The sequence below is a fragment of the Garra rufa genome, chromosome 3, assembly GCF_049309525.1.
Source record: "Garra rufa chromosome 3, GarRuf1.0, whole genome shotgun sequence".
Classification (NCBI taxonomy): Eukaryota; Metazoa; Chordata; class Actinopteri; order Cypriniformes; family Cyprinidae; genus Garra; species Garra rufa.
The window spans coordinates 45,384,691-45,405,054 of record NC_133363.1 but is presented as its reverse complement, the minus strand read 5'-3'; the positions used below and the strand labels follow the sequence as shown (position 1 = coordinate 45,405,054).

Genomic DNA, 20,364 nt, shown 5'->3' with positions numbered 1-20,364 from the left:
GTGGCTTAAACTTGTGTAATTGGCTTATTAAGAAGGCTCAAGTTGCATTGTAGTGAGGGGTTAAAACACACACGGACACAGCCGGGGTGCCACACGACGTGCGTCGAGCATGGGCTAGCTGCGTGCTCGCTGTTTTTCAGCTTCTGATAACGCATGGATTGCGAAAGATGACCTTTGTCGGTGGCTAGCTATTGTTTGCGGATTGGTTGCACACTCCGCAGGCTGTGAAAGACACATCTGCTGCCTCGCACGCAGAAACTGAGAGGGATAAAGGGGAGGGAAGACCTGTGCCACACGTCCCACACTGCCACAATACCTATCCGCTTATCAAATATTTGTCCGGCCTTCGCTACCTATTTACTTTCCCTCTGTTTGCTTTGCTTATTCAAGTCTCTCTGTGGCAGATACAGTGTTGCCAAAGACTAGATGCGACAGTCTCTTTTTTTGTCCCGGGTTATTCACCTCTTCGCTGTCAGGGGCACATGGACATTTTCTTTTGTTTTATAGTTTGCTTTCAATTTTCTCTGTCTCACAGCCTCTTTCTGAGTGAAAAACTGCACCACGCTCTCGCTCATAAATACGTTAGCGTTCCGGGTTGCTCCGTGCTTCGATGACAAACAGAAGTGGTGTTAATTTGCTCACTGCTCACTCACTCTTCCCACAAACCCTTTGCTGAATGGCGCAGCTCGAATTGTGTATTTGTTTAATATGTTTTTGATTGATTCAGTGATGATGATCCATACAGTCAGTATTGAGAACCCCCACACACACACATACAGGAGCACAAAAGGCCTCTTTGTGCTGCTGGCAGGCAGGGTTTGTGAATTCGGGGAGCAGGGTTGAGATTACTCGATTATTTCATACAGGGGCCCAGGCGAGTCACAGAGCCCGGTCCCCGCCGCACGGAGCGGGATGGCTGTGGCGACGGCGAACCACAACAGAGGCCGAGCCGAACCCAAAAGCGATGGACAGCAGCCAGAGACAGATACACACCAGCCCTGTCACACACTTGCGGTTTTTTAAAAGAAAGCAATTTAGTTAATGATTTCATTCTGAAAGCCTGTCATGATGCATGCGTCTACCCCTGCCAGGAAAAGGAGAGCGGGGCGGAAAGAAGGGAAGAAAGAAAGAGAGACGAAGGTGTTAGTCAACATGACTACACTTAAGTTCTAACTGCTTGCGGCTGCTGTGCAGATCGTGTTACCGAATGGAGCAGACCGTCGTAATGCTACTTACAACTGGCTGAGGAAGCCCGTCACAGACCTTAGAGGTTTTTTTTTTTTTACTCCAGTCAGATATTTTTCCAGCTTGTTGAGAACATTTTTTAAGACACTACTGTGCTGTTTTATCTGAAACGGGAGCATGCGAGTTGGTCAGACACACGGTTTAATAGCAGACGGGTGAGACATTTTCTGTATCAGTCAGCGGCTAATCCAGTAATGTGCCTGCTTTCTGGCCTGGGTACAAATCTACTGCACATTTTTCTGTTCAACCATGCTTGTCAGCTCCTGGTTTTATTAGGCCGTGGTTCAGCGTGTTTCGTATTCACTTTACCGCTTTTTCCCTGTGCTGCTCCATCTTAGCATTGCTAAAACATCAACCCTTCATGTACTCTCTGACTCAGATTTTCGTGGCAATTACACAGATCGATGGACGGACTCTCCCTCTCACCCTCTCTGTTCTCTTTCTCTCTCTCTGTCTTTCTTTTTTTTGTATCAGCTGTCAGTCATGTGGGGAACTTCTAACCACCTCCTGACAGACATGAGTGCCAGCCGTTCGTTTAGCAGGGGTTTTTATTCAGCCGCCTTCGTCCGACCTGTCACCACGGCCACACACTGTTGCCCATGCTTTCCTTTGAACAGGGGCGAATGAATTAGTTTCAGAGGTTTAAATCGGCAATCAATGTCACTTGCCCCAACATAATAAGGCTTAATCGTAGATCTTCGAGATGTGTCCTGGCTGACCCTTGCAATTCGTCAGGCATCTTCACATGGCCTCATCTGGGTGGAGCGAACGTACTGCCCCTGTTTTGATTTTCCAAATGACGTGTCGCATGAATTGTGGCCTTTTTGGCATCCCCTCTCGGTACTCCCTGATCCTGTCCTGCTTTGCATGTGTAATGTCAGGGGAAAATAATACATTTCATAATTTTGTTTATAAAAAGTAAGAAAATAAGGAGAGAGAACACTGTAAGGAGGACAGAGAAAGCATAAAAAGGGCAGTTTAGCTTATAAATAAAATAAAATACATTTTTTTAGAATAAACTTTTAGAAGACTTAAGGGATGGGACTAGCTGAATTGCTATCCACTCAAAAAAGCATCCAGAATAGTGTTGCGTTGAAGGTATTTCCTTGATTTCTTCCTCCACAGAAATCCCATTTATGAGATGAGAATGAAAGAGAACAAAACAGCTTTTCTTTTCATTAGACGCTGCAAATTTTCCAATTTGGTTGACTAGCGACTGCCCCAAAAAAAGCTTCCTATTTTTGGAAAAGAAAGGAATTAGGGGGACAGTGGCTGGAGAAAGCAGGGCACTGTGCGCCGGCATTCCAGATGTCCAAACGACAATTGTACCAGCCCAAGTTTTTCTGGGCACCGGGTGCCAATGATGACCTCATGAGCTCCAGGCTGAAGACTGTAGGCATACAGTTCTCGCTGACACTGGCTTGAATAGCCCTCAGCCTTTCATGCGTCCATTCATTCTCTCCAGTCCTCTGGCGGCAAAATTACTCCCTCATAATTAGCCATTGTCCCCGTTTTTGGCTAGTCTGAAAAAAAAAAACTTTTTTGGCTAGTCACTTTTATGCCCCCCACCCCCTATTTTAAACCTTTTCCCTGTCTATATCACCTTCCATCTTGTCTAATAAGTTTATTGTGAAACTCAGCAATATACAGCCCCCTTCCTCTGTCTATCTTTAGCATTCTCACTTCATTCTCTGTCTTCTTACCTCGTCACAGTGGACTGTGGGAGATTTTACACTCGATTTGTTGACTCCTTTGCTATAAAGTCAGCCGCTCTGTAGAAAAGTATCTTTATAAATGACAGAAAGGACCTGTCCCTGAATGGTGCTTTGTTTACTGTTTTTCCAAAAAGGGGCCCCCACTATATTTCATCTGTCAGAGTTGCTTTTCTTTCCTCCAACAATGCTTGATTGTTTCCACCAAAAAAACGGGAGGGACAGAGAGAGTAAGGGAGAGAGGAAAAGGGAGAGAGTGAGAGAAAGAAACAGAAAGTATGAAAAAAACAAAAAAACATCCAGGTTCCACAGACAGGAGAATTCTGTATTATATTTTCCTGCCAAATTCCGATCTCTGTTTTCCTTCCCCTGCGCTCACAAAGGGCTCATAACTTACTGTCAACTGTGAGGGAAACCACAAAGCTCCACTGTTGCTCAGCAAATAGGCTGTGTTGCTTGATGGCTTCACTGGCTGTAAAGTTTGCTTAACTGCAGCACTGACACCAGGCACTTTGGGAATTGTTGCCCCGTAAGGCCCCGAGCGAGGGACGGAGAGAGACGGTGAGCTGCTTTCCTTGCGTCTCGGAATCGTCTCCGGCCGTACAGGGACTGAAAGAGACACGCGTGCGAGGGAGACGCTCTGTGTGTGTATGTGTGTGTGTTTGAGCGGAGGAGCTTAACAGCTGCTCTGCCGGTGGCTCCGTTCATGTGTGTGAGCGTACTTGGTTCAGCGTGGCGTCGGATGTGTTCTGACAAGACGTGCCGTGGCTGGGATCGAACGGCCTGTCTGTGCTCGAGTGTTTTTGTGTGTGTTTGTGTGTATCAGAATTTGAGGAAGTGTTATGCCATCCAGCTCTGAAGTGGTGTGTGAAGAACAGAGAAGGACAGGAGCGGCCAAACAGGCTGAGGGGGACAGTATGTGAGTGTACACACCTGATACACACTCATTCACACACATTTCTCACATTCACAGTGAGGACAGAGACAGGCTGTTTGAGCTAAAAGATTTTTTTTTTTTTTCACAATTCTCTTATTTTTCTTTGCATAGTCCTTACCCAGGCTGTGCTTGATGTCTAGAATGCACTTTTAGAAAATACTTGGTGTTCTCCTTGTAAATTGGCTGTGTATTGTATTTTAAGTTTTGGATTTGGAGTGAAGCAACAGTGGAAAGTGATATGTGGAAGGGTTGTGAGGTTAACATTTATGGACAGTGTTTTGATGGCTTTTGAAAGTGAAGGCTTTTCTCAGATGTTTACAGGTGTCGTATACATAGTGAAATTATCATTACATTCAAAAAGTAGTAATAATATTTATTTATTTAATATACATATATTTATTTGTATTAACTTTTATTATTGTTATTTTGTAATTCTATTATTACAAATAATAATTGTATTAATTAATTTATTTGCTTACTTGTTTGATGGATTTTTAAAAAGTATTTCTAAGAAGTGTCTTAGTAGTAGTGCTACACACCTGTCCATTAAATTAGATTTTATTCTTTTTATTAAAAATATATATTTTTTTACTATTATTACTGGTATTTATATTTAAAATGTCTTTTCATTTATTATTAATATTTTTAGTATTAAGCGTTTTTTAATGAACTGCTGTAATTTTTTTTACTATTATTCAGAATGATATTTTTTAAAATGTATTTACTTATAGTTCTATTAATAATCATCATAAAAAGATATCAAAATAGATTAGAAATAATAATAGCTTGTTTTTGAGGAGCATGTTTTCTGTTGATATAACTACTCCTAGTTCAAAGCCCTAGTTCTGAGAGACAGCGTTCTTTCCTTCTGTCTCAGGTGATTGTTCATGGATGGGTAGACTGCTCAGGTACAATGGAAGGTGATAATTTGAAGGTGCTAAACAGCTACAGCAGGGATGATAATTTTCCAGCCCAGGTTTCACAGGTGAAAGAGGGTTGATTATAGGAGGTGAAGACCTTGAGAGTCTGTGCCGTCACCTGTGTGAATTGCTGTCAGAGAGACGCTCGCACAAAGACACATATGCAAACTCATGCCTCTGTTCGTCTCACACTCCTGTTGTCACTCTCTGTGGGACGCCAGTTCACGTGTGTAATTTTTGACAGAAATCTCTACAGTCTATTTAGTAATAATAAGTGAGAGTATTATATTCATTTTATGTTTAACATTGTGCTAACATTGTGCGTCGTGTTACTGAGCGCTCAACCTTTACGGCTGCAGCAGCTGCCGTTTAAAAATGCTGAACGTAAATCCGTATTCAGAAATGATTTTGTCAGGGTGTATCAGGGTGTAGTGTTGCATATAAACCTGACCACAGGAATACTACACAAAACGCTGTTGCTTGTTTCTTTTGTATGTTTTACGGATTTCCTTTCAGACGCAAATGCTTCCTGTTACACTTTGAATAACTGCATTGGAGTGTCCTGTTTCAGATTTATGATTAGCCTTTTAAACTCTCATTTACTGGCAAAGTTTTACACTGCTATAGCTTTCTCCGTCCTACCTTTACGTTTCTTATTAGCCTGCATTTTGAAAGCGTGTGCGTATGCTCAAGCATTATGTATGTTCATACACATGTGCTCGGTTGTGCGAGCGTGTGCGTGTGTGTGTCTGTGTGTGCGCCGTTACCCGTGGAAACTTGAAGCCCTGTCATAAAGCAGCTTTTGCCATTTTTCTGCTCACCCATCGTTAGCTCCTTCAACAATGGCTCTCTTGTTTTACCCTCTTTTATTTGATTATTTCCCTTCATATAGGTCTGGGTGGTGGTGCTGGAGCAAAAAGCGGCCTTCTAATATTTCCTTTCAGGAGTGGCTGGTGATTTAGGGGGTCTGCAAAGGCCTGTGGTTTTGAGGGGGTGTGGGGTGACCGAGGGGAAGGGAGCAACAGTGACACCGTAGCTCAGGAGTTACTTATCGCCATTGTCTATAAAAGGGCAACAGAAAGACACGGCGGAGACAGAGGAGCGGGGGGCTTCTAACGATTGAGCGGGGCGAAAGCGGATATCCCAAGACACATGGCCCCCAGTCATGAGACCCCCTGAGGAACACCAGCGCAGGGGTGTCTTCTAATGCCACTAACCAATTAAACAGAGGTCAGTGCGTGATGAAACGTTAGCAGCGGCAACAATTCATGAGTCGAAGCATTCCAGGCTACATGAGAACTCATGCCGAGAACTTAACTCCTAATCCTCATAAACGTATCGCAATATTGTCAGCTATATATGGGGCCTTTCTCTCTCCCTCGGACTGCCAAAAGACAAGCTGTGCTTCCCTACACTTATTGATTGGTTTGGTTTGTTAGCCGACCATTGTTATTGTGTAATCAGGCCTGAGCGAGAGAGGGCTGACAGGAATTCATATGAGGCCGCTCTGGCTTAGTTGATATATTCTCTGCTTAATATGCACAAAGGCCAACGGATCGGACTTATTTACTGGAGAAACAGATTGAATTATTAATAAGAATAAAAGGAAGCGCTGCGGTGGCTCGCCGGACTGTTCCGTGAGTGTAAAGCAGCGTTTAATTTGATGAAATACGATGGCGTCAAGGCTATTTCCCCTCCTCTGTCAAACGCCACGTACTGTAGAAACCAAGCAGCTTTTTGTTTTATGGCTCGTAGGGAGGAATTAAACGATTTTGAAGTGCGCTTAAAGGAAAAATCCATCTCCAAATCAGGCCTTTATTCCAGCTAAACGGCAGCCACATTGTTCCATTCTCAGCCGTGGGTGCAGATTAGCCGGGTGGATGTGAGTGGGACGGAGGGGGGGTGTTATGGTTGGGAGGGATTGAGGGGCAAAACTCATGAACCCAGCACTCATGGGCTGAGCCGCCCTCCCAGCTTTCCTAATGAATTATTAACTCCAACTGACAAATACTGTTACGGGGCCCTGGCTCAGATCTGTTGCGTTTTCGAGTAAAATTGCTGTAGACACATGTTACAGGAGGATGGAGTCAGCCTCTCTCACTCTCTCGCTCTCTAGCTATCATGCCTCAGCAGTTTGACTGATGGCTGGAGACTGGAGGGAAAGGCCTGAGAGACTGAATATTTTAGAGGTAAAATAATACCACTTGATTTACTGTGTAATACAAAAGAAGTGCTTTGTTTCGCTCGCAGTCCATTGAAGAAGATGAAGGTGGGGGTTGTTGTGCTGGAAGCTCTGGCTCTTTGGATCCATGAATAAAAAATAGAAGCAGAATCGCTCGGTCTCTCATAAGCACGCTCTTCCTCGTCTAGCTGCAGTGCGCCCCTTCCGCGTGCCACTGAACTTTGCTCTTAAATTTGATTTTCAATTAACGCTCTACAATTTTAGAGATCACTTTCTGTTTGATATAATTACAGGAAACAATTTATTGGCTGATTAAAATTGAGGCCTCGGTCTCGCTAAAGAAAATAGTGGCGCGGAGCGGTCTGGGTCCCCGGTGCCTTCCTCTGCGCTAACTAACAGACTTAGCTTGTTTGCACAGCTGCGGTATCCCGCTTGATTAACTTCCATTGACTTCCATTGTCCACTTCTGTTGGCCGCCGCAGAGCTCATCTAAGACTTTGCGGATGTGTTTGTGTTATTTCTGTAAGCATAACAAAATTATTAATACGCGAGACAATAGCAGCTTGAGTCGTTTTAGTTTTTTGAAAGCTCACTTACCGAACTGTATTAAACAATTCATATTGAGAGTGTGAGGCTTAAGTGCTCAGCCATGTGTGCAAATTGATGGCACGTCTTCAAATGAAGTAGTCATACTTTAAAGGGCCTGAGAGCAATTGGGCCTGACAGCCCGTTGCAACCCACACATCCCTCATGCGCCGAAGTGCACGGCCGCCGCACGCACGTGAACAGATTAACTCACAGTTTGGTGTTAAAATAATCTCTCCCGGTGTCAAATTTGTTTTCGTCCCACGATGAGCCACATGCTGGAAAACTTGGCAGGGCTGGGAGATGGAGTTCTGGAGGCACCTTGAGCTGCCTTCATTACCCAACCTGCCTCTCTCTCATCTCCCCTCAGACTCAGTGGGCAGTGGAAGGACATTAGCTCACCTGCAGCCCGTGACCTAGAACGCCCATGCCCTTTGTCCAGGGTAATGTGGCTAGCGGCAGCGTTTTGGCTTCCTCTGCCGAGCCTCTCATAGATTCCGGACGTTTGAGACTCAAAACAATGAGTCTGCAACCCTGTGGTCAGCAGACGGTCGCGTGTATGTCATTGTTCATGATGTTATGAGTGCTGGCTGTCTAGTGTAAATTACTGTCACAGAGCAGGCAATTTAAAGGCTGGTAGGAAAGTTGTGTCTTGGCTGATTTTCAACTCACTATATCAGTTGCGGCTTTTTGATTAAGTATTTAAATCAAGTGCTTAATTCGATTAGCAGGTTAAGTTTCTTCTTAGCGGTAGTTGTAGAGTAATTTAATGATTTGTTATAAAATCACAAATTAACAGTTGTTTTATTTTATTTTATTTCCTGGAGAAACAGTCTAGCACTGAAAAGTTGAGTCTGTTGGTGTGGATAAAAGAAACTTGGTTGAGTTTTAGGCTATATGACATGACGACTTTTGTTTGAAACAAATTAATTTACCAACCCTATTTTGTGAATTGGAAATTCGCTATAAATCTTTGCAAAGTTACGTCCCATCTGTCACAGCAGCCTAGTCGAATTAATCCTTATGTACAATTGCAAAAGCAGAAAAGCACAGTTACAACCAAACGAAGGAAAATGGCACATTTTTAGACTCAATATGAATGTAATGATCAAAATCCCGTTAAGTGTCAGCGTCTCAGCGTCACTGCTCTTTTTGTGGTTGGTGGCAGGGTTAGCGCTTTAATGAGTGCGTGTTATATGGTATGGTAACCCTCTTAGCGTGGTAATCGGGCGCGGGGCGGGGGGATCGGGCCTGCCTCAGGCAGCTCTCCAGCCGTAGCTCAGCACGTCCATTTACATTAAACAAAGGATTAAGAGGGACCCCAGTGCATGCCGTTTCTCCCGCACCGAGCTCAGAGCCATTGATAGGATCTCCCCAGCTCTGATACCGGTCCAATTGTGGGGTTAGATGTGGAGCGGAGGCTAAGAACAGCAGCCAAGATCATATATATGTGATGCAAGGGCGCTCGTACAGAATGAAAGCCGAGCTCCAGCATTTCCTGTCTGACATTTGCAAGACTGTTTATTCGGAATGAAGTTGTTCCATTGGAATGTTTTGTGACAAACATGTTTCCTCTTCTCTTCTCAGCAGAATCATGTCTTCCAAGCAAGCCACCTCTCCATTCGCCTCGACCCCTGACGGAGGCGAGGATGGAATGAATCAGGAGCGCATGTCCTGGGAGAAAGAGGAGAACTCAGAGTCACTAGTTGCCCCTCAGCTGCCCCTGCACAATCTGCTCCACAACAAACCTCCCCCGGAGGAGCTCCAGCCAATCAGCAGCAGTGTGCCGCCCGAATCCGACTGGGACAGCCTGATGTCGGCCCAGCAGCGCATGGTGAGCACCACTGCCAGAGTTTCATAGCTCATTTACGTGTGCTAACACAGGCTATGTGTGTTTTTAACTTTCTAATGAGGTGTAGATGAAAGATTGCATTATTAAAGATAGTTGGCAGGATTCAAAGAGTGAGAAGCGCCTGGTTAAGATGATTCGTTTAGAAATTTTTTCCATTTGCGACACAATCTTACGACATTAACACAACATGGAGTAAACCTGCGGACGTATCCCACATCTATTCTCTCAAAACAAACACACACACTTCTGCGGAGAGGAATCCTCAACCCAAGGACACAGCTAGAACAGAGCAGGCCTCTCTGGAACACTTTTGAATGAAGACTTAAGACTTTGCGATTTGCCAAGGACTCGGCTTTGAAGTTTAAGTCCCCCACAAGTGCCTGGAGATCCCTCACACTGTAAAAGTGCAGGAGAACAACGTATTGAATTGCATTTCACGTCAGAGCGATTTTATGAATCTATAAATAAAGGGACAATGAGAAACCGGGACTGGGAGTGGGAATTCGAGGGAGTTGGGGCAGCCGCCCCCCTCCTCTGTGGTGGTCTCTCTAGACTGTGAGGCATAGAGCCCAGACGGGAGACTGACAGCCACTTATTGTTCGATGCTTGTAAAAGGGAATTCTCCGTAAACCCTCCCTCTGCTGCTGATTCTGGCCCAGAACTAGGTGACTCCGACTAGCCCCTGAGGTCTGGACTCCCCTGGCCCGGCAGCATCCAGACGCCAAACCCCACTTTAATTAGCCTAAAAAAGTCTGCTGTCATAAGAAGCTTTTTGCTGTTTCTTTATCGAAATTGCAAAGAGTTTGCATTCCATTGGTGGGAACATTACAACATTGACACCAAATGTATGTGGGGGACAGCAGGATGCACAAATTGGATTTCTTTAAAATCTCAAATATTTCTCCAAGACAGCAATCAGATTAAATAGAGATCAAATGGATATTGGATATTTTTCTTCACTAAACAAACAAAAAAAAACTACTGTAGAAATTTAGAAGAGATCTTCACAGTGTCCTTATTTATTCTCAAATGTGATAGGATACCAAATGTCAGAGATTTTAATATGAACTTTAAACTTTCCTAGTCAAATTCTATCTCTATCTCAGACTGTTCTTATTCCTCTAAAGGGAAATTGTACATTTAATAATATATAATATAATATAATATAATATAATATAATATAATATAATGTAATATATAGATTCTTACATGCAAATGCCGAAGGCTTTAGCACTGCTCAGGTGGTGCTGATTCCTAAATTGGATTACAGAGAGCTTTTTGTGATTGGTGTAATTAGAAAGGCGTTTCAAAGAATTGTTACCGCTCTGCTGTGGTTGGATATGCGCGGGATGATCTCTCGGTTTCCTCTTGATATAATGAGGGAAAGCATATGAAAAGTTAATTGTGCTCATTTGATGTTCAAGAGCAGCTGCTTGTGTTTGATTTGCAGTGAGCGATGAATTCGCTCTCACTTGTCTTCACAGGAGCAGGACATCCTGTTGTTGAGTGAGGGTTTTTGCTTCAGTAGAGTTGTAGCTTGCTTCAACTCTCAACTAATAAATACTTCACTATACTTTTAAAACTGACTGTAAATGTAATGTGAAGTATGTGCAAACTCTTCGTATATCAAGTCATGTGTTACGACCTGGTGTGTCAGTATAAGTGTAGAGACCATGGACCATGGAATAAAATATATGTATAAAGTGTATAATAGAGTGATAATAGTCCCTGCTTTTGGTATTCCAGGTAATCTAAGTGTTGCCTGTCTGAAAGCATTACCATATTTGTGTGCCCAGCAAATTTTATTTCTCATTCATAGATCAGGAGACTTAATTCATTTGCCAGTAATGTTTAATTTAGACATCAGTTTGTTTAAAATGTTACTATGAGGGACCATTTCTGCATTAGAAAAAAAAAACTCCAAAAGTTTGGGGTTAGTAAAATGTTTTTAATGTTTTCTTATAAATGCTGCATTTATTTGATCAAAAATAATATTAATAATAATAATAATAACATTTTTCTGTTTACATTTTTTTAATGAATTTTATTTCTGTGATTGCAAGCTGATTTTTCAGCAGCCATTAATAAGCATTTAGTGTTACATGATCTTTCAGAAATAATAGATATTTTTGAAATAGAAATCTTTTAAAATTGTCTACTGTCACTTTATTCCATCCTTGCTGAAAAATGTCTTTCTTTCTGAAAAAAAAAAAAAAAATCTTACTAACCTCAAATTGTTGAATTTTGAATAGGGTATTCCAAATTAAAAAGAGATAAAATTAAGAAGAATTTGATAAAATTGTGGTCATTGAAAAATTTGACCGAATTAGAGCTGCAAAGCGATTATTCAAGATTTGATTAAATAATTATACATAATATGTATATTTATATATACTTATACTACAGGGCCGTTGAATGCTTGAATCTGATTGGCTGACGAACGTTCTAGAGGTGTGCATTATATTCAGGGAAACGCACGGCGAACGTAGTTCCAGGCAGCTTTAGACCGCAGTGCATGTCTATATCACTTCGCCATACGATTTCAGTTATTTCAAAGGTCCTTACAGCCCAAAACAGCAAAATAACTAAAACCCACAATGACACTGGCCAAACTAATAAATACAGTAAACATCAGGATAAAAACGACAAATTATTTCCATGTTTTTTTCCACAATATATTATTATATATAATAATATATTTATATATAAGAATTCTACGGCCCGTCGTCAATTATTCCTTACATAATAAATATACGCAGTACACACACACACACACATATAGTATGTAAACAAAGTTTTATTTTATTTTTATCATTGATTAATCGCAACTACTCGTTTTGCAGCTGTAGATCGAATATGTTTGCGTACATATTAATTTCTCTGGCTTTGGCAGACTTAAAAAAAAGTTTTAAAGAAAATCATCTTTTACTTTATTTAAGGGATCATGTCTGTAAATTTGACTTCCTGCATGTGTTAGCAGATCCTTCAGTATCTGCCAGCTGATTTGTGGGATCTCATTCCGTGTGTGTCTGCCACATAATCACACTGCCCTAATGCCCGTCTGTGCCCTGCTCTCCAAAACATACACCTGCCAGTTTTTCCTCTCATTGATGGAGCGATCCTACGCCAATACCCTTCTCTGTCAGGACTCCCTCGTCACTCACTGATGTGCTTTTGCACTTTATTTTTACAATCACTCAGTAGTGTGTAGAGTTACTGGGCTCTGTGTAGGATCAGACAAACAGATCGCTTCTCCCTTTTGCTCTGTTTTCCCTCTCTGTGTACTCGCTCGGGGAACACTGAACTATCAGCTGCAGACAGAAGCCCAGTTAACCACTAAACCACACACAGGTGGGACCGCAAAACAACAGCAGCTTGAGACAGGGGCCAGATTTACGATGGCCTGGAGGGTTCCGCGAAGAACAGCCACCCGCTCGAGAACCAACAAATTACACCGCGCTCGAGCTCGGCTCAAACACGCACTTGTAACCTTTGCAAAGGAATTACAGCGATGACAATTGTAAAGAGAAAAGAGTTGTTAAACACCATTTATCTGCTCTGTAATCATTTGACTTGAATCCTAAACTCAAATAATACGTCTTTAGCACTTTCCAATTTTGCAAACAGTTTTAAAATGGGATTGAATTGCTCATACTGTGACAGTTTAATGTCTATTTTGACATAAAGTAAAAAGTCTCTCAAACTCCTTTGTGTTCTCCTGCAGGAATCGGACAGCAATAAAGTATGTTCCTTATACTCCTTCCGGAATAACTCTACCTCTCCACACAAGCCAGAGGAGGGGGCCAGGGAGCGCGGCGACCTGCTGAGCAGTTCAGCCTTCGGAACGCCAGAGCGCCGCAAAGGAAGCCTGGCCGATGTGGTGGACACACTGAAACAGAAGAAACTAGAGGAGATGACAAAGACAGAGCAAGACGGTATGGAAGGTTTCAGCATGTTTGTGTGTCCAGATTTAGGAATTTATGTGTATGTGAGCGAACGTTCTTTTCCTCTTAGCGAGAAGCGTTTGTTGGCGTGCGTCGATCTCCTCAGTCGCTCTGTTTTCCTCGTTCGCCGTCTCTCCTTCTGTATAACTCTGTATTCTTTCTCATTCGCCATAATCCATCTCTTTTCTCCCGCCGTACACACACACACATGCAGTCTTTTAACCTGGGAGGACTGACGTGGCTATGTTTTCCAGTTTGTTCTGAACTGAGTCCAGTGTGACAAAGAGTGGGTGGCACTACCCCTCAGCTTAAGTGTGGTCTCCGGACGATGCCAAACCAAACTCTCAGACCATAAAACACACGCCACGACCTGACGCCAGGAACATTACCTTTTTATTCTTCAGTACAGACGACAGCATTCATGCCGCATAATTCATCTACAGACCAAGTCAAATAGCTCCAAGAAGGCTTTTTTTCTTCCATGTGTTTAGGGCCCAGAAGTATCCAAGGATTTGGCAATTAAATTTCAGTGATATAAAATGATATAAAATATTTTGTAATATGAAGGATTTATGCATTTGGGCACAATTCTAAGTTGTTCCGTAAAAGTAAAAAATCCAGTGCTGTGGCTGAAAGGAAAATGTAGTTAATTGATAAAATTTCTTATTTTGTTTTATTTATTTGTAAATAATTTTAATGAATAGTTTGATGCAGATCATGCCGCAGTGGAGCGAGTCCTCTGGGAGAACGACCGAAAAGCAAATACTGGAAAGAGTTGCTGAAACAGTTCTTCTCCTCGTAATTAGTGTAAAGCAGAAACCTATACAATCAAATATTACACACACACACATAAGAACACTTAGACAGTATTGCTCCTTGGGGAGATACTAGTCTCATTTAAGCATCTGGGGAGCTCTTAGCCCGAACACTTGATCAGAGGAATAAATTAGGCCATAATTCAGTTAAAAGTATTTTTTCCCTGACAGTTTTTTTTTCTCTCTCTCTCCCGTTCTGTGAAGGTCTTCATATTAATTTAATCGTATTTGTTTATGGTTGGTTTCATTATCGCCAAGGGTTAGAGAAATATTTTGAATAAGAAAATAGGACAAATTAAATAAATCTGAGTGAGGGGCTGTCAGTCATGAATATTTTCATTTTCATATTCATAATTGATATAGAAAATTATGACAGGCCATCCATTATCATAAAGGAGCTTCATTTTGTGGGGCGGTGCGATGAAATAATTTAACAGCAATCTAAATTTCTGTGAACTGATTTAAGATTTTTTTTTCTCTAAAAATATTTCCACCTATAATTTGCCTGTCTGTCAATTAAGCTCCTGTATTTGGAAATACCACTTAAAGTGACTTGCTTGCATTTAACTAATAGAAAAAACAAGAAATCATCTTTTGATGTGATTTTTTTTTTCCTCCCTCCTCTCATTTTCTTACCTCTCATGCATCTCGAGCTTAATGGTAACCAGAGATAGTGTGAAGAGCTTATGTCCTCCAAAGTTCCTCCTGTTGTTTCTAGTAGGGTATTTTTTAAGATGTGCTCTCAGCCCTCTGTGTACTAAGGTGCTATGCTAATGAGCCCCAGCTGGTATGGCCGGTTGCTGCAGTAATTTAAATGGTCAAGTGCAGCTCGTAATCCTTAAGGCCCGTATGTTTAGTGCAGGCAGGAGAGGGTGCTTCACTTCTAGTGTACAGCTGTGTTAATCTGCCCTTAATAATGGAGACAGAGCCGACCTCATGCCTCCATGCCTCACGCCACAATCTCCCCTGTTGCACAGAAATTAGTTCCTGAGCTCGAGAGAGACGAGAGGCATGCAGAGTTTAATACGTTAGTGCCGAGATGCTGGAATGGAGCGGTTGTGCGTCCTTGAGGACATCTCAGTTTGGTACAGCTGTAAGGGGGAATCTTCAAGCCCGCAGTACCTCAAATGTCAGGATTAACCCCTTGCGTGACTCCGAAAGCAATTGAGAGAGCCATGTGTTGTCTTAACGACAAAGCATGTCGTTATGTTATGAGAAGCAAAGAATGGATGAGCTAAAAATATCGCTCTTATTAAGGGAACAACTGTAACCTTTTATTAGCTTGCTTGGCTAAGCCAAGGTGCATCTGACATTATGTACAGCATTTGATGGACAGAAGTAGAAAGTCATTCAAATGTTGTTAACTATTGCGCATTTGAGCATATCACCAATCTGGTGTAGTGCTGTTTTTATACTACACTGTATATGTGACCCTGGAACACAAAACCAGTAATAAGTGTCAATTTTTTGAAATTGAGATTTATACATCATTTGAAAGCTGAATAAATAAGCTTTGCTATGATGCAACTATTTGAAAATCTGAGGGTGCAAAAAAAAAAAAAAATCTAAATATTGAGAAAATTGCCTTTAAAGTTGTTCAAATTAAATTCTTAGCAATGCATATTACTAATCAAAAATTAAGTTATATTAAGTATATAAAAATTAAGTGATATATTTACGGTAGGAAATGACAAAATATCTTCATGGAACATGATCTTTACTTAATATCCTAATGATTTTTGGCATAATTTTGACCCATACAATGCATTGTTGGCTATTGCTACAAATATATCTGTGCTACTTTTGACTGGTTTTGTAGTCCAGGGTCACATATAATAGGGAAATTTTGAATTCTCTGTAACCTTCCAAACCAAACAATTTTAAATCCGCAGGTCAAAATTTACACTCTTCTGTTATTTGTTTGAACACACTTTTAAATCATTGCTATTTAAAGCTAAAATGTAACCATCTCCTTCCATAATTTCAACAGACCTTGGCTCTCGTGATCACTTTGAGTGTTATTGTGTAGGCAGCACATACTGCAGTGAAGCATAATGCTTTGTTCATAAAACAGTGTCTTTTGATTTGAGTCGAGGAGCCATATATTGGGACATACTTGAAAGGATGCATTCATATAGAAGCACACTGTATTTCATACGCGCACTTAATTGAATGTGCACCGGGGCCCTAAGAGTCAAACGCTCTCAAATTCAATCAGACCTATTAGAACCGTACCGCAAGTCAGTGAAACTGGACTGTCATCTCCATCTCTCCTCTCACTAACAATCCTTAAAGTGCCTTAAGTGCTTGTGACCGCTCTAATGAATGAAAATATCCTGCCTAGAGGACTGCATTAAGCTGAATAGTCACCTTCGTTGTAAAAGCGATACACAAACCACCTCATCCACCGAGGAGGTCTTGGGATTTCTCTGTAACTGGTATTGTAAAACATTATTTATAGAGAGCTCTCCAGTGCTTGTTGATGGCTTCAAATGCCTAATTATAGAGAGGGAAAAAATCTAAATAAAATGAAAGTAAAATAAACAGGACAAGAGGAAAAATTAGTGTCCATTATAAAGATTCAAGGTGACCTTGTCTGGGATTCCCAAGCAATTATGGTCCTTTTTATGAAATGCACTCAAGTAATGAACTTTGATATATGAATCCCTCACTGGGTTGGTTGTTTTCATTGTTGCAGTTATGTGGGATTCTTTCAGAGCTTTTATGAACACTCCTTTTTTAGTGGGGTGATTCGTTGACCTCTATTTGGATGAACTGCACTCATCCTTATTCAACCTTGAATTGATTTGTTTGCAGTTTAACGCTCCAAATATCTGATTTGTACATTGAGCGGCATGCTTAGACACAGCTCATTCTCTCTCACCGAGTTACATAACCCTTTATTTTGGGGTTGGTTAAGCATTAGTTTATTTAAATTTTTAGTAATCGGCTATAACACAAAAATAATTATTAGCCTATCTGTAGTGACCAGAATTCTAATATTTAATTACTTTAGCATTCCCACATTCCCGCAGCAGACGGAAAGCTCTAGAAAGAAGCATCCGCACCTAGTCAAGAAGGCACGCTGCCTACTGCTCTAGTTTGGGCACCAGTGAACCAATGGCTCTGCCAACTTAGTCAGCAGTCTTGTATTGGCAGGATTGGCCATGGCTGCTGGTAATAGCTTGTTAGCTGCTAATCCACGCTTAGAGCCCTGTTCGTCTGAATGCCAGCATTACATTTTGTCGGCAGTTTGGTGGCAGGGGTTCAGTTTGGTGGCTGAGAAATAGACCGTCCACGCAGCATGTCACTCCTCTGTGATGTCTAGTCAGTGCGCACTGCTTCTCCCAAAGACCACACACAGAAACTATCAGTTTTAAATTATGCGTTTTACTTTATTTATAATAAATCAGTCTGTTTGCTAGGATAATTTATTATATAATGTTTCCATTCTCCTCATAAAACAGTTAAAAGACAAATTCCCTCATAAAAGCATTGAAACATGCTCTTTCTGAGTTTCTCATGTCAGCGTCCCTGCACAGTTGCTCAACCCTGTGCACCCTTGCACCTATTTTTCCATGTAAAAGTGAAAGGGCAAGGTTGTTAGACACGTTTAGAAACATGTCAGAGCCAACAGGTGGAGAAAAGGCACTTTCCGAAAGCGAGTGAATTACGCCGGCAGGAGCGACCCGGGTGACAACAGGAACAGTTGCTAATGTGGCGTGGATGAGGGCTTTCTCTGGGGTGGTAACCCTGAGACCTCTGAGGGGGCAGAGGAGAGTCGAGGTTAGCGAATGGCTCTATACACCTGGAGCTTTGTGTATTGAGTCAGAGTTAATGAGTTTAGCAGGGGGGCAGATTCTTCATTGCCTCCATCCCACGTAAAGCCTGATCTCTGGGGCAGGGGGATATTTCCAGAGCCCCCCCGCTCTGCGGACCTTAGCCATTTCAGCAGCAGGTGAGCACCGGTGTGTGCATTTGAATAACAGCTGTGTGTGTGTGTTACTTTCCTGGTCTGCTCTATGGGGGCTATCTGTCCTCAAAATCTCCTTTGAGGCACTCATTCTCCTGTTGAAGTGTGTCTGTGAAGGCATTTTTTAGGAACCCAACCCCCCTTCCCTATATTTATACATTTCTAACTGAAATCTGTCCTTTTTTCTCTTTTCTTCAACATCCAGCCCAATATCTCCAGGCAGCATGTGTCTTTTCCCCATCGAGATCGGGAGATTGATGGGTTTGGGCAGCGGGTGAATTGAGTGCAGAAAGCTGTTTTACCGCATGCCATTTCGGTTGCATTTTTATGACCCTCTTGAAAGGGTTCTTGTTGGAATAGCAGAGGGGCTAGCTTTGCTCTCCGACTCACAGGCTGCCCTGTCATCTACTTTTGATTTCTATTCCACCTAATTAATAACCATCTTTGTTGTAATGATTTGTGGCACTGGCCATGCACTTGGTGCATACCCAATGAGGTCGACCTTTTTAATTTCTTGGCTAGTGTTTGGACCAAACCTGAGATCTGGAAGTGTGCTTCAAACGCGAAGTTCCATCGCTCTGTTATGTCAGTCCACCAGTCCCTTGGGCAGAGTACACTGGGCCAAACATCAATCGTTGGAAGGTTTCTCGCTTCCTGCACGCTTCCGTCTACCTTCAACCGAGCCACTTGTCTGAATAAAAGAGCATTGGTTTGATTAATCCCAGTGTTCTGGTACACATGTCAAAATATGTTAGTTACTCTTCAGAGTGAAGTGTGGATCTCAAGATTTGGCAGGTAAGCTAGTGTGCGGGTGTGTTGGTAGCTCAGTAAAGAGCAAGATCTGGCCCATCACTTTTGTTTGAATAGGTAATGTGAATCTGCTGGGGTTGAGCAGACATGAGCTGGAATGGCTTGTTAGGACACATGATCAAAAGCTCGTCTCCCTGCTCTCCACTCCTTGCCAGTCAACTCTCTTGTCACCCTGCGAGGCAGACGTTAAATAGATTTTTTTTTTATTTTTATGTTGCGGGCGTTCTGCCACGCTCTGGACTTTGACACAAATGATAGTTCCTACTCCTCCTGTCTTTCCCCTCAGAGAGAAAGCTGTGCTACTGACAAGCCTTCAGCACCAAAAAAAGGAAGATAGACTGATACAAACAGTCTTTGGCAGCTCTGTTCAAAACCCTCCACAGCCTGTATGCTTCATATCAAACATCCATAATACAAACATGCTTCCCAGAGGAGCGTGTGACAGGAGGGACAAATCGTTCCCCTCCTGACTGCCTAGTGCGGACCTCCAAAACTCTGTCCAGGCTCCAAATAGAGTGCTCCTCTTTCAGATGACAAAACAAGCAGCTGCTTCTGCCTCACTGTGCCATTCTCTGCGTCCGTATCACCTTCCCTCTTCTCAGATTCCCATTAGTCAACAGTAGCAACTGCTGCGGAGCATTCCAGGAGCCATCTTCTCTCTCGAGCTCAGCTGTTGACTCTGTCCCTCTTGTGTGGGACCAAGTACAACGCTTCCATTGTGCCGGTCTCTGTCATTGAGCTGGGGCTCTCCTGATAGGAGGAAACGGGTGTTTCAGGGAGACAAATCACAGCCAGGGCTCCTGAAAAGAGCTCCATTTGTCCCCCCTCTCACACCATAGGTACGTCTCCTCAGCCGTGAATGAGACCTTCTTACACTTTACTTCTTATGTCTTAAAGTACTGTATACAGTCGTGGCTAAAAGTTTTGAGAATGACACAAATATTAGTTTTCACAAAGTTTGCTGCTCAACTGCTAGATTTTTATATTTTTTTATATTTAGATTTTTGTTTCAGTTGTTTCTGTGATGTACTGAAATATAATTACAAGCACTTCATACGTTTCAAAGGCTTTTATCGACAATTACATGACATTTATGCAAAGAGTCAGTATTTGCAGTGTTGGCCCTTCTTTTTCAGGACCTCTGCAATTCTGACTGGGCGTGCTCTCAATCAACCTCTGGGCCAAATCCTGACTGATAGCAACCCATTCTTTCATAATCACTTCTTGGAGTTTGTCAGAATTAGTGGGTTTTTGTTTGTCCACCCACCTCTTGAGGATTGACCACAAGTTCTCAATGGGATTAAGATCTGGGGAGTTTCCAGGCCATGGACCCAAAATTTCAGTTTTGGTCCCCGAGCCACTTAGTTATCACTTTTGCCTTATGGCACG

At 42.3% G+C, this 20,364-nt stretch overlaps 1 protein-coding gene across 1 annotated transcript in view; it reads left to right on the top strand.

Annotated features, from left to right (window-relative positions):
• sox6 (SRY-box transcription factor 6) overlaps nucleotides 1–20,364 on the top strand; it is a 159,277-nt gene that overhangs the window by 45,745 nt on the left and 93,168 nt on the right. Inside the window, exons 4-5 of the mRNA XM_073837149.1 lie at nucleotides 9,169–9,415; nucleotides 13,158–13,368. Of these exons, the coding sequence (XP_073693250.1) occupies nucleotides 9,176–9,415; nucleotides 13,158–13,368 (451 nt within the window). The 5' untranslated portion in view covers nucleotides 9,169–9,175. The remainder of the gene's footprint in view (nucleotides 1–9,168; nucleotides 9,416–13,157; nucleotides 13,369–20,364) is intronic.